Source organism: Antechinus flavipes, chromosome 6, assembly GCF_016432865.1.
Source record: "Antechinus flavipes isolate AdamAnt ecotype Samford, QLD, Australia chromosome 6, AdamAnt_v2, whole genome shotgun sequence".
NCBI classification, from domain to species: domain Eukaryota; kingdom Metazoa; phylum Chordata; class Mammalia; order Dasyuromorphia; family Dasyuridae; genus Antechinus; species Antechinus flavipes.
Genome location: NC_067403.1, coordinates 151,909,475 through 151,924,809, shown reverse-complemented (window position 1 = coordinate 151,924,809; position 15,335 = coordinate 151,909,475). Strand labels below are relative to the sequence as shown.

At 36.7% G+C, this 15,335-nt stretch overlaps 1 protein-coding gene across 1 annotated transcript; it reads left to right on the top strand.

Moving 5' to 3' along the window:
• Positions 1-874: 874 nt before the first annotated feature.
• DDIT4L (DNA damage inducible transcript 4 like) lies at positions 875-7,126 on the top strand. Its single transcript, XM_051964456.1, has 3 exons — positions 875-1,089; positions 1,796-1,939; positions 4,054-7,126. Exons 2-3 carry the CDS (start codon positions 1,852-1,854, stop codon positions 4,539-4,541), a joined length of 576 nt encoding a protein of 191 aa, XP_051820416.1. The 5' UTR covers positions 875-1,089; positions 1,796-1,851; the 3' UTR covers positions 4,542-7,126.
• The last annotated feature ends 8,209 nt before the right edge of the window (positions 7,127-15,335 follow it).

Sequence of the window (15,335 nt, the reverse complement as noted above, 5' to 3'; positions counted from 1 at the left end):
CCTTCCAGGCTGAGATGAAGCTCTTCCTTGGAGATGACTCGTTTCATTTAATCAGCTCTTGAGCCAGTCAGTCCTGCAGACTGCTAAAATCTCATTAATAGCCTTATTAAGTTTCTTGACAATACTTTCTTCATTTAAATACTCTCGTTCTCTGACTTGCCCAGTTGACCAGACTTGCTCTAGAGGCAGTGAAAGGTTATTACTTACAAAAACAACAGCCCGGAGAGAGGGAGAGAACACATATTTTTCAAATTTGCTGCTACATTGCCTAGTCTTCGTTACCCCCCAGAGCAGTGCCCTACTACAAAACCCCGGGGAAACTAGCGGCAGGAAATGATTTGGGGCAGAATCTGCCGAGAAACAACATCTGGCGGAGGAGGGTAAAGCTGGTAATTTCAGGACCCACAGAATTGGGTGTATAAATGCCCCGGGGAAAGTCTTAGAAACGATTGGAAGAGAAGTATCAAAAGAAAAAGTGTCCAGTTCCTCTTAACCCTGGGGTCAGGCAGGCAAAACCACAGACAGTTCCTGCTGTCCTACGGCGGGACGGGGGCAGGGGAGGGGAAAGACTGGAGGACGACCCTACAGGACGGACCGATGGAGAGCTAAATCATGGGACTAGAGGATCTTTCCAGCCTTTCCTGGGGACTTGAGGCAGGACACTCTCCTGCCCACCTAGTAAACTGCAGGTGCATCTCCGGCCAGATCCGGTTCCCCCTCCGCCTCCCAGGAGTCCGGTCCTCTAGGCTTCGGACACCCAGGAGAGAGGGGGGCGGAGAGAAGGGAGGGGCAGGACCCGAGGCAAGTAGGCGGGGCCGGAGGCGGGGGGCGGGGGCCAGCCATATATACAAGTAGTCCCGGGACCCTCTGGGTCTGTGTAGGGGTGAGTTGAGGGCGGGGGGCTCTGGTGGCTACTGCTGGGTGCCTGCAGGGCAGTACCCTACTGCCCCCCGCCCAGAGAAAGGGTGCTTTTTTAAAAGGGTTCGCTGGAGACGGGCTTTTCTTTACTGTATATTAAAAGCGCAATATATCCTCTGAGCTCCGGGCATCCCGTGTACGCCAGTGTGCACGTCTGTAAAGTCAAGGCAGGTAAGAGGAGATCCTATGGCCCTCAGAGGCTTGGGCAGTGCAGGAGTTTGCAGCGTGGTATTATGCAGAGTGCTGCATTTGGAGCCAGGAGGACATGAGTTCGAATTCTGATTCTATGATTTATTCTCCTTGTGACCTTGGACATAACACTCCATTTTTTCTGGACATCAATTTCCTCTTCTGTAAAAATGAAGAGCAGGGATAGATTAGATGGATTCTGAGGTCCCTTTCTGCTCTAGAGATGTAATCGTTCGAATAAACCCTGTGTCTCTGAAAGATCTATGGGAGGGAGTTGGTGCACCCAGCAGGACAATGGGGAAAGGATGTGGGTTCGACTGCCTGATTACTGGGTTGCCCTGGACAAGTGGCTCCAATTCCCCTGGCCCTTGGCGCCCTGGTTTTTACAATGAGAAGACTTGGACTAGGTGACATTCAAGTTTTAAATCCGTGGGCCTCTAAGGTTTAGACGTGCAGCCCCTGTTCTTGGCAGACTAACAGGGGAACTTTGCTTCGAGTTTATTTTGTAGGATTTCCTGAAGTTGGCTTCTCTGCTTCTAGGCCTTGAGACTTACAGGGGAGCCAAACTGGGGAGGGGGAGAGGACAAGGGAGATAAGGACCTTTCTCCTTCAGGAAATAACAATTATTTTTTGTGAGAGGCTCTTTGCCTCAGCTTAGTTCACTACTGTATCCTTTTTGTCCCCGCAGTGTGCCCCGAAAGCTGTTCCCCATCCCGCGCTGCAGGAGCCACGGTGCGGTTCATCATGGTTGCGACTAGCAGTTTAAACAGTAAAAATTCGGCCAGCATTTCAGAGTTGATAGACCGTGGCTTTCCGCCTGGAAGTCTAAGTGGTGAGCATTGCAGCGGTTACCTGGTTAATTTCTCCGGGAAGAGTAGAGCGGGATGGCCAATCAGCATGCGAGTTTAAGTTCTCTGTGATGTAATCATCTCTGGTATCTCTCCTTTGAATGAGAAGATGTCCCATCATAGCCCAGATGAATAGAACCAATGTGAAAAAATAAAATATCCTAAGGTTTATTTGACGGGAATTATTACGGGGGTTGCTACTGGCCTATGTGATTTGAAATGTTCTGTAAGAGCTATGTAGACCTTAAATTGACAGTGGATAGTTTTTTTTACAGGTTCAATTAAAGGGTACTAATTCTGAATTTGTAACATCAATTAATGAACTGAGTCCCAAGGAATATTAACTTGAGTTTCCTTTGTGCTGTTTTCTTTAAGAGAAATGAGGGGAGATTAAATAATCACATAATATTATTATGAAAAATTCATTAATGAATAAGGAAGAAATAAACTGCATCGTGAGAGACTGACAGGGCAGTCCTCAAGTGAGCAATCAGCCTGCGGTGTGGGTGGAGAGCTGCCAACTACTAGGATTACTTTAGGAAGCAGATGACCAATGCAGAGCTATCAGTTTTCTGCAAACTTAATTTTGTTTTCCTAGGACTGGCTTGTTTTGCTTGGCTAGGGGAAACTTGCCAGATAATTATGAAAAAAATTTTTTTTTCACAAAGCAGAAGTTTTTAAATAGAGGATGCTATAAATTTGGGCTAATCTAATGACCACTAAAATTAAAACTTTCTTAGGACTAGGCATATTTGATATATTGTATAATAGGGGTTTTTATTCCACATTTAATATAGTTAATAAAATTTGGGACAGGGATTTATTTGTTTGTTTTATTTTGGGGATGTGGGGGTGGAGGAGAGCAATTCTCCCACTTTACAGGGAGGCAGATGGTAACATATTTATAAGTTAGAGTAGCCTGAATCTTATAGGGGTCAAGTGATTTGCCCAGAGTTGATCGTTTTTCAAAGTAGGGTTTAAATGTAGGTCTTCTTGACTCTAGCTCCTACTTATTAGCCACATTATATTGGCTTAAAATTAAATTTCCACGAAGTTCTACTGTTACATCTTGGTGCTGGTGTTACTGGGTGTGACCTTGGATTCTCAAAGTCCATGGCAGCTAAGCATAATCTCTGGAAGTTCTTATGAAACAATGGACAATATCTGTCATTCAAGACCAAGACTAACTATGTTTGGAGAGCCTCTCAATTAGAAGACAGTTTATCAAAAAAAAATTTTTTTAATACACAGAAACTAATAGAAAATTTTGCTAATGGCGCCTAGGAATTGTGATATGCCTTAATTGATAGAGGACCAAGACCCATGGTATATCGCAGAATCCAGAAATACTGAAATAAATAAGCTAACAGTAAACTTAATTACTATATCTAAAGTTCTGAATTTATAAACCAATAGATTCATATTTTCAAACTGGAAGAGACCTTAAAATTTTTACTTAGTACAAGTTCCTTTTTTTTTTTTAATTCAGACTTTTGATTTCATTGATGTAGGGAACTCTCTCTACTGATATAATTTACAATCTTAAAGAGATTTGCCCAGGGTACTGAGTGGTTCAATGACTTACCAGTGAGCCTGGCAACTTCAAGGTAAGAAAACTGAGACTCACTTTCAAGGTAACATATTCAATTAGTGGTAGAATTGAGACAAAAAACAAGGTCCTCTGACTTTCTTTTTTTTTAATATTTTATTTTATTTTATTTTATTTTATAATAACTTTATATTGACAGAATCCATGCCAGGGTAATTTTTTTTACATTATCCCTTGCACTCATTTCTGTTCCGATTTTTCCCCTTCCTCCCTCCACCCCCTCCCCTAGATGGCAAGCAGTCCTATATATGTTAGATATGTTACAGTATATCCTAGATACAATATATGTTTGCAGAACTGAACAGTTCTCTTGTTGCACAGGGAGAATTGGATTCAGAAGGTAAAAATGGTCCCCTGACTTTCAAAAATAAATATTATATTTTTTCAAAGTTGATATTTTTCTATATCATAAATTTATTGTTATTGTTTTCCCCCTTCTGCTTGAATTTTTCCTTTTTCCCCCTCTCATCTGTAATTTTTTTCCTATAGATTTTGACTACTGGGATTATGTTGTGCCAGAACCTAACCTCAATGAAGCAGTATTTGAAGAGACTACTTGCCAGAGCCTGGCTAAAATGCTGGAGAATTCCCTGTCCAAGTCCAAGCAGACCAAACTTGGCTGCTCCAAGGTTCTTGTCCCTGAGAAACTGACCAAGAGAATAGCTCAAGATGTATTACGCCTGTCTTCCCCTGAGCCCTGTGGTCTTCGAGGTTGCATTATACATGTAAATTTGGAAATTGAAAATGTATGTAAGAAACTGGATAAGATTGTATGTGATTCTAGTGTGGTACCTACCTTTGAGCTTACACTGGTGTTTAAGCAGGAAAATTGTTCATGGTCTAGTTTCAAGGACTTTTTCTTCAGTAAAGCTCGTTTCACATCTGGTTTTAGGAGAACTCTGATTCTCAGTCCAGGGTTTAGGCTTGTTAAAAGGAAGCTTTACTCACTGATTGGAACAGTCATTGAAGAGTGCTAGAAAAATCTCTCTTGCTGACTTATAATAGATTGTGCCACTGCTTGGTTTGATGTCATTTGTAGCTTGACTGTCCTCAACAAGAAACCCCAAATTTAGCTCATATGACTTATATGTTCCTCGTTCAGCACAATCTCAAGTGTTTTGCTCAAAAGCATTATCCTTGTGCCCAAAACTTTCCTCATGGGAATAGGCACTCTCCACTGATTAAGGCCATAGCCACTGAAAAGTAGGATGAAGCTGGTGGGAACACAGTGAGCAATCAATCACGTTTCATTTGTGGAGCTCTATCCACTCTGGCCCATCCTTTCAAAAAAAGGAAGGCTACTGAGTGAGTAATTAATTAATTAGTTAATTAATTACATCCAACCAGACAATATGAATGACATTTTGCTTAAATTGCTCTTAATAATGGCACTTTAAAAGCTCTCCAAAATAATCCTTGCAACTACATAATCTTATTAAACAAAGCTCAGCCAATACAAAAAACGTCTGAAAGTTCAGAAAACCAAAGTTCCTATTGTATGTTGAAGAGTTCTTATCCTACAAGATGGAATCTAAATCTCTGAGGTTAATTTAAAAATGATTCTTGGAAAGAGCTGATTAGGAACATTACAGAGTCAAAATGGCTTTGTCTTTTCTCTTGCCATTCTCCTTCACCTTTGAAGATATGGAGGGGGAAACAATCTTGCATTATAACTGCAAGAAATCTGTTTTACTCAGCTTTATTTGCAAGTACATGCTTCATTTTTGAAAGGTTTTAGATTGGAGAGAGATGATAAAGCAGAGCAGCAGCATGATAATACTAGAAAGAACACTGGCCCTGGATTCAAATCTTGCCAATAATGTGTAGTAATTACTCAACCTTGGATAAATTACTTTAAGCTCCCTGATCCTCAGTTTCCTCATCTATAAAAGGATGAGTCATAATTGTAGAGTTGGAAGAGACTTTAGAGTACTACAAATCTAACACCGTCATTTCAAAGATGAGGGAACTGGGATGCAGAGATATAAAGAGATTTGTCCTTGATAACATAGCTAATAATTGTCTGAGGCAGGATTTGAACTCAGAGCTCTGAGTCCAAACTCAGTGCTTTATCTACTACACCATGCTTCTAGATACTCTCCAGAATTTTGTTAATTGTAAGATCTATGATCCTAGGATTAGCTCTTCTTCAAGCACAAACAACAAAAACCATACTGCCTACTAAACCATAATGCCAAATTAGACATCTGTGGCTATAATGGTGATGGATTTTAGAAACCATTTCAGGAAGACATTACCTAATCCAATCTTGAGGTCCTTTAACTTAACCAAGCCTTTTCCAAACCATTAGATTTAATCCTTCTCCTTGGCTCAAAGAATTATTTGTCAGGCTTGGCTATTTAGCTTCTTTTCAATATTTCTTGGGTTTAATCCTAGATCATCTTCTCACTTAGGTGGTATCTCTTAATTTCTCTGACCTTCACTATTTTTCTATAGGAAAATATGGAAACAATTGTTTCTGAGCACTTCCTTTTTTGCTCCCATAAGCATGCTAAATATTAACTGCATAATAATTGCTTATTGGCTACTATTCTAGTTATCGGGCTAAACATATTCACATGAAGTCACCATTAATTATGGAGACTTGTTTTGTTTTAGCATTAAGAATGCTAACAAGAGTTTGGAAAACTCGGGCAAATACCTCAATCTCTTTGTTTTTAATTGTCCCATGGCCTGAACTCTAGGCCAATTTTGTCCCCTATCATTCATGAAGAGGATCTGATTATTGGCCCTCTTTAAGAATAAAGGATTATTAACCAGTTTTCCCGCTGTATATAGTCATGAGAACTTTGGTCTAAGTACGATAATTTCCAGTTGTATTGTGTGTTCAAAGCCTTCAGGTGATTTTGCAAGTAGAGATAACAAGAGTTCATTTATCTACTCTTGCACAATAAATTTAGGGCAGCTAGATGGCACAGTGGATAGAGTACTGAGCCTAGATTCAGAAAGATTTGAGTTCAAATTTAATCTCAGACACTTACAAGCTGTGTGACCCTATTTGCCTATGTTTCTTCATCTGCAAATTTGGCTAAATGAGGAAATGGCAAACCATTCCAGTATCTTTGCCAATAAAAACCCAAATGGGGTCACAAAAAGATGGACACAACTAACATGTTTGCTACAACCATAGCTAAGGCAAGAGTTCTAGCATAAGTACAGTGTTACTCCAAAAATGTCTATGATTCATTATCTTGTCCCACAACTGTTATAAATTGTAACTAGTTCCTTAGTGATTAGGCAGGATTCACCAAATCCGATATATATGGTGTCTGGGAATTAGACTATTGCAATCAAATTATGGTAGATGTCTGTTATTGCTTGTGCCTTAATGATACTGTATCTCTCTAAGTATGATGGGTCAAGAGTCCCTGTTGACAACATGGATATGAAGTTTATATTCCATTAACAGCTGCTGGTTTCACTTGTGTCTTCCCAGCTTGCAAGATGTTGACAATTCATGGAGGTTCTTAAATTAATATTCCTGTTAAAGGAAATTTAAGTTTGTCTATTTTTGACAATAAAAAGCATCATATATTTTTAATTTTCTGTTTGTCTTTCTTGTAATTGTGAATTACTCTTTAAGTAAAAAAAAAATGACAATAATAGACAAATAACTTCTGAATATTCTGTGGTACCATTACTTTGGGATACATAGTTCCTAAATGTTTCCCACCTACCCCTTCACTTTGTTGGCATTGTAAACGGTATCAACTGTATCCTGAAGTCTTCCACTAATTTGTGAGTATATGGATTAACAAAATATATATTCCATCTGTAACCTCTTTTGGATATTACAATAATAGATTTTGTAACAGTTAGGTGGCACAATGAATAAAGTGTCAAGCCTAGAAAGATTTACCTTACTGAATTCAAATTTGGCTTCAGACATTTACTAACTACTAACATTTACTAATGTGACTAGGTAAGTCACTTAACTGTTTATTTCAGTTTTTTTATCTGTGAAATGAGCTGGAAAAGGAAATAACAAAGTACTCCAGTATTTTTGCTAAGAAAACCCAAATGGAATCAGGAAGAGTCAGGAGTTGTGTAGAAATGCTTATAGAAACACACCTGTATTTGCATTTTTATGATGCTTCTTACCTATAGAGTTTGCATATAATTTTGATCTGTTCAGATGACAATGAACAATTTGGATCATTATTAAATTTTCTTTAAGGCATATTATTGGCTCATTAGAAAACTACGCATATTTTTCTATCTTTAACCTATCTCACTTTTTCCTTTAGCCACTCACTGTCATTAAACCTAATTCTCTACAACATTAGTGAGAGTTAGGAACATCTACTAACCAACTAACGATGGGGGAGGGGAGAACCAAAACCCTTAATTTTTCAAATAAAACACATATACCTTTGCTTTGTGTAACTTTTTAGGTGGAACAATAAAAAAAAGTGTTCTAACTATTAACTTAAGAATGACAATTCTTAGAAACTGTATGCAAATCACTTTTAAGATTTGTAAAGTACTTCTCTCATTAAAACTCTGGCCCATGTGAGGAGAAAAAAAATATATAAAAATCACACAGTAGAAAATAATAGAACATGTAGAAGGAAGCACAGAAAAAGTGGTTTTGAAAAATAACTAATATATGATCTTAATTTTTTTCCAAAAAAAAGTAAACATTGTGAAATATAAATTGGTGGGTTTATAATGAGTCTTTTTTTTAGGTTGTGCTATATATATGGAAATGTTCTCCTTTTTGTCTTTATGTATTTAAGTTCAAAATAAATTTAAAAAAATTAATATGAAAAAGAAAAATATTGGGGTAGGTAGTATGAGTTTTATTTGCTATTAGAGGTTAAGTGCCTTGCCCAAGGTGACAGATAGTAGTAATAAGCATTGGAATCATGATTTGAACTTAGTTCTCCCAAGTTGAATGTTCTTGATACTTTATCTCTATTACTTCATATGAGTAGAGCAATTAGGTGGTAGAGCACCAACCCTGGAGTCAGGAGAACCTATCTGACTTCAAATTTAACCTCAGATACTCACTAGTTGTCTGATTCTAAACAAGTCATTTAAGCCCAATTGCCTCCAAAAAAAAGGAAGGAAGGAAAGAAGGAAGGAAGGAAGGAAGGAAGGAAGAAGGAAGGAAGGAAGGAAGAAGGAAGGAAGGAAGGAAGGAAGGAAGGAAGGAAGGAAGGAAGGAAGGAAGGAAGGAAGAAAAGGATGGAGGAAAAAAAGGAGAGAGGGAGGGAAAAGGAGGGAGGGGGAGAGAGGAAGGAAGGGGGGGGGGGAGAGAGGGAGGGAAGGAGAGATGAAGAAAGGAAGGAAACATACCAACAAAAGCAATATAACTATTGTAGCTACTTGCAAATCTCAGTAATCTAATGTTAAAATCAATTCAAATTAACAAACATTTGTTAAGAATCTATTTAGTAAAAAGTGAGAAGCAATGCACTTGAGTGGACAGAGGCATGGCAAAACCTGAGTTCACATTCTGTTTCTGGCTGCTACATCCTATATACATAATTGTGTTACCATTTATAGCCATGTTCCAGACAACTCTTTAAGACTAAAGAGTTTTTGATTTGCTGTTTTTTGAACTCTATCAGCCAAAGCAACTTCCAACCAAAGGGGAAAAAAAAAGTTCAAGGCGTTCACTATGCTCAAACCTAAGGATACAAAAATGGAAAACAGTTCTTATTCCCAAAAAATTTTATTATTATTATTAACTTTATTGTGTTATTTTATTATAACTGTTCATTTTGTTTTATTTTAATTTTTTTGCTTTTAATTATTTTATTGCATTATGAATTGTTAAGTTATGTTATAGATTGAAAAGAGTAATAGACTTGGAATCAAGAAATGAGTTCAAATCTTTGCCCTGATAGTTACTAGACATGCTATTGTGGATAAATCACCACCTTGAAATGATTTATTCATATGTGAAATGGGGTTTGTACTTGTGAGGAAATGTTTTGAATACCATAATACATAGCTATGAGATGCTTTTGTGTTTAGCAGAAGAGGATATAAAAGGTTAATCATTTTGTGTCAATGATAACCACTACAAAGGGAATTCACCTGCATTCACCTTGGTGATTCGTGCACACCCTGAAGAGGTGAGTGGAAAATGTCTAGTAAGTGCAGTATCATCTATAGTTATTAGATTCTCAGGTAGCAGAGCAAGGATTGAAACTGTGATCTTCAAACTCTGTATCCAATACACTTTGTCCTATCCTGTAGTTTTAGATATAGTCCTTGCTCTAAAAACTCTCAATATCTGTATATCTATTTCAGATGACATCATAATACAACAGAAACTCCCATTATTAGTGCCAAGAAAGAGCAGAAACCAACTTTAATTCTGCATCTTAGAGAATTCCCTGGGGTACCCAGAGATTAAATGACTTGCCCAGAGTCAAACAGCCTGCCAGTGTTAGAGGAAGAATTTCAGCCCAGGTCTTCCAGACTACAGGTCCTCGTATTGCCCTTCAACAATACAGGATAGCACATATTATATATCAAATAAATAGTAGAGACAGGAAGTTCAACAAGAGTACAGAAAAGAGAAAACTGTAGATGGGGTTTTGTGGAGGAGATTGGACTTGACCTGGATGCTGAAAGATAATGAAAGAACAGAGGAAGAATACTCCCAACCCAGGAGAATCACATGAGCAAATACCTGTGACGTGTCTACAGAAAAAGAGTACACCAACTGAGCCAAAATAGAGTATTCACATAAAAGAATAATGAGAACAGAAGTAAAAACAAATGTCCCTTAAAACCGAAACTAATGGGCTTAGGTGTTTTCCTATGGTTGATGAAGAGTCAATTGACTTTTTTTCCCCAAGTTACATTGAAAAGATTTTTATACATGTACATTCATTTTTTTTTACCTATTTCCACATGAATCATGTTGGGGGGGAGGGGGAATCAGAACAAAAGGGAAATTCCACAAGAAGAAAAAAAGATGAAAATAATATGTGTTGATCTATATTCAGTCTCCGTAATTCTCTCTTTGGATGTGGATGGAGTTTTCCATTCAAAGTTTAGTGGGATTGCCTTGGATCACTGAACTATTGAGAAGAACCAAGTCTATCATGGCTGATCATCACACAATTTGGCTGTTGCTGTATACAATGTTTTCCTGCTTCTGCTTGCTTCACTCAGCATCAGTTTATGTAAATCTTTCCAGGCCTTTCTAAAATCAGCCTGTTCATCATTTTTACAGAACAAAATAGTCCATTACTTTCATATACCACAACTTATTCAGCCATTACCCAATTAATGAACATCTTCTCATTTTCCAATCCCTTGTCAATTCAAAAAGAATTGTTGCAAACATTTTTGGCACATGTGAGTCCTTTCCCCTCTTTTATGATTTTTTTGAGGATATAGATCCAATAGGGGCATTGCTGGATCATAGTTTTATAGTCCTTTAGGCACAGTTTCAAATGCTCTCTGGAATAGTTGGATCATTTCACAATTCCACCAATAATTAATTAATGTTCCAATTTTCCCACATCCCCTTTAATATTTATCAGTATCATTTTCTGTCATCTTAGCCAATCTGATAGGTGGAAGATGGTACCTGAGTTATTTTGATTTGCATTTCTCCATTCAATAAGTGGTGTAAAACATTTTTCACTGTTACATAGATAATTTTAATTTCATCTGGAAATTGTCTGTTCATATCCTTTGACCATTTATCAGTTGGGGAATGAGCCATTGACTTTTAAGCTAAGAGGTAATGTTTTAGAGATGATTGTATATGATGCTTGAGTTTGTATATGATAGATTATTGCTGTTTTGTAGTCATATACAACTTTCATGACCCCACTTGAAGTTTTGTTGGCAAAGATACTAGAGTTTTTTGCCATTTCCTTTTTTAGCTCATTTTTTGCAGAGGAGAAAACTAAGGCAAACAGAATTAAGTGACTTACCCAGAGTCACAAAGCTAGTAATTGAGGTCAGATTTGAATGGAAGTTCTTCTGACTCCAGGCCCGCCACTCTGTTCACTGTGCCACCCATCTGATGGCTTAAAGAGGAATAATACTGAAAACAAGAAGACAAGATAGGAGTCTATGAAACCAATGAAATAAAGAGACATTATAAAGAAAAATATAACAACACTTGGGGAGAAACTAAATGTGATGAGAAAGAGGAAAAAAAGAATCCTATCCTATGGACTTTATGACTTTCAATTTGATGTCTAATGTAAAAGGTGATGTGATCTAGCTTTCTTGCTTTATCTGGAGAATCTATCAAGTAATGATCTCTCTGGCACTTTCCAGAATAGATGAAAGTCGAATACCCTCCCCTTGACAGAAGTGATCACTTATTACATATAGCAATTAAAATAAGAGCTCAACTGTACCAGGAAACTGAGCCCCTCCAGATGCTTCTGATTTCTTTTTTTTTTATTATAACAGAGATGGCTCAACATCAATCCTGAGATGGACATTTTTTCCACATTAATTTATTTTATTTTTAATTTATGAAATAAAACAAGCATTTCCATAACATAGTATAATAAAATGGATGATTGCATGCAAAACTACAAATTATGTGCAATTTTCTATTTCTTTTAAATATATCATAAAGTTATTATGTGAATTTCTTTTTTTCTTTTTCATCTCTCCTCCATTCTCTGAGATAGGACACTTAACCAGATTTATGGATAAGCAAATAATTTATGAATAAAAAGCAAAAGAACAAAGTTAGGTATAAAATGGATAATTTCAATTATATTACGTTAAAAGGATGAGGGCTTGAACTGAACTGGTAACTGTATGAATGAAGTAAAAGGTCATATGTGAGAGGCATCATGAAGGTAGATGAGTCTAGAGTAATTCCAACATTAAGAACCTGAGATACTGGAATGATGATGGTCTTCACAGTAATAAGGAAGACTGGAAGAAGAAAGGGTTTAGGGCAAAAGGATTTTAGCCTTTTTTGTTTCATAAAGTTCTTTGGCAATCTGATGAAGTCTATGAATGCATTCTCAGAATAATATTTTAAATGCATAAAAATAATATACATAGGATTACAAAGAGAACTAGTTATATTGAAATGTAGTTTTCAAAATATATTTTTTTAAATTTACAAGCTGAAGTGAAGAATCCCTTGTTTGGGAAAAAAGAAAATAAATTTAGTTTTAAGCATTTAAAATTAAAACTGTCTTTAAAATATTCATTTTGAAATATGTAATAGACAATTGGTGATATAGGACTGATGCTCAGGGAAAATACTGGGGCAAGAATTATCCATTACTATATGAATGTGTATATAGAGACATCTAAATACATATATTTGGATATTGGAGGTTCTTGAAAGAACCAACCAATCAAATGAGGCCATGGGAGAGGAGAGTACTTCAAAAGGTAAGAAGTAGTCCAGGGATAGAATTACACACACACACACACACACACACACACACACACACACACACACACAGATGAGAATTAGAATTTTTAAAAAGGCCAATAGATGTGACAATTAGGAAAATCATTAGTCCCTTTGGAGAGAGCAGTTTCACTCAAGTAATGAGATTACTTAAGTAATCAGATTCCAGATCACAAAAGGTTTGGGGCTTCAGTGTTTAGCCCGGTACCCAACACATAACAAATATTTAATAAATGCTTCTTGTCTGGCTTTACTTTGCTGCCTAAAGAAAAGGGTGAGAAGTGGAGACACTTAGTATGAATAACTTCTTCAGTGGCTTGGAAACAACCTTGTGAGTCTATGAGCTCAAAAGATTCTTAGTCCCTTAGTTGGTCTGGCTCCTCCATGAGAGTTGCCCCCTCTCATTATTACAATATTCCTTGGAAGAAATAGCAAGTAAAGAGAGGAGAAGGAGCTTTATTCTTGGTCTGGCTTACCAGAAAGCATGGAACTTGAGGAGATTATATAAAGTTGAATTAATGGGAAGAACTGATGATTCAACAATCCAGCAAAATATTTCATGCTTTAATGTTTTAAGTCTCAACCTCCTAAAAAAGTATACCTGTAGTTATATTACTACTGTTTCTTTAAATGTACAATGTATGCTTGTAAATCTTTTGCTTTAAGAATTTCTTTTCAATAAAAGAAATAAATAACCACCCTATATTTGATGGGGGGGGGGGGGAAGAGAGAAAAAGGTTCACGCTTGGCCAATGCAGGAATTTGGGTTTGATTTTCATTTTGGGGGAAGGGTGAGCAGAAGAAAAGAAATAAAAATAAATGCCTATTAAATAAAAAAAATTCAATAAAAGTTATATAGTAAAGAAAAAAGATAATGTCATCTCAAAGAATAATTTCATAGAGTGAAATTAAAAACCTGAAATCTCCCAAGAGCCAACATTCATAGGATCTTGAATCTGGCATCAGTTTATTCTCTTCTTTGGTAGAATTTTTGGGGAATGAGTTACGGTGAAGGGAGTTAAAAATTAATCTTTAGTTAAAATCAGGAAAAATATAAACTTTTATGATGATTATTATTAAATCATTAAATCCTTTCTTGTCTAAGCCATGCCTCTAAACCAAATTGTAACCTTGAATAAGATACTTTGTTAGGATCATTCCAACATCCTAAATACAAGTCTGACTAAGAAGATAAAACTATTGTTGAGTGAAATGCCAGTTAGGAAGCCATGAAAGTTATTTAAGGTATTCGTGGTGGGTGGTAAGAAAAGTTGTCATGGCTCTACTGAAAATTATTTTAGATCATCTTGGCTAGTTTGATAGCCCTATCTAATTTGTGGTCTTAAATTTGATGTAAAATCAGCTGGTTCACTCAGAAAATTGATTTTGGATAATGTTCGCCCCTACTTATAATTTTATAAACCATTATACAAATTACAGATTTGAGAATTCCTCAAACCATTCCCAACTACCTACAAATTGGCATGCATTATATGTTGGGATTTTTTTTTAACAAAGAATCCAAATAAATATTAATAAAAAAAATTTTATGGGTAGCTAGATGGCCCAGAGCATAAGATCCAGAGTCAGGAAGATGAGTTTTCCTGAGTTCAAAACTGGCTTCAGACACTTACTAGTTATGTGATCCTATGCAAATCTCATCCCTGTTTCCTTCAGTTCCTTATCTGTAAAATGAATTGGAGAAGGAAATGGCAAACCACTCCAATATCTTTGCCCAAAAAAACTCCAGATGGGGTCATGAAGAGTCAGACATGACTGAAATGCCTGAACAACAACAAATATTTAGAGATTTGGGTGTGGAGAGAAGTGTTCATTTGCTTAACTGCAAATATTGGGGTGGTTACCAGGAAAGGAAAAAAATCTTTGAAATTTTAGTACTGTTGCTATGATTTCATCTGTCTCCCCTTCTCTAAATTTCATAATGTACCATAAAGTGCATTTCCAAACCTTGGCAACACCCCTGAGGCCTGATTATAGCATATGTTTTCTTTCCTTCATCACACACATACAAATTCCAAGTCAGAACTATCTCAACAAACAAACCTGCAAGAAGTACTTTTTAAAAAATTTACCACCCTTCTTTCTGTGTACTTCATAGTCCCATCTTTTAAACTGAAGATACAATTTTCATTGACAACTTTTCTTTAATCTTAGAACCAAACTATTCTTCTACAAAACTATTTCTTTGACCTCAGACCCAAACTTTTAAACCATGGGTTGCAGGAAGTTTGCCACTGGAGTCCATAGAAGAACACTTAGTTTGTTCATTATCTCTGTATTTTTGTTTCAATAAAAAAAACCATTCAACTGGTCAACAAGCATCATTAACTGTCTATCAGGTAGTTGGATCAGCATT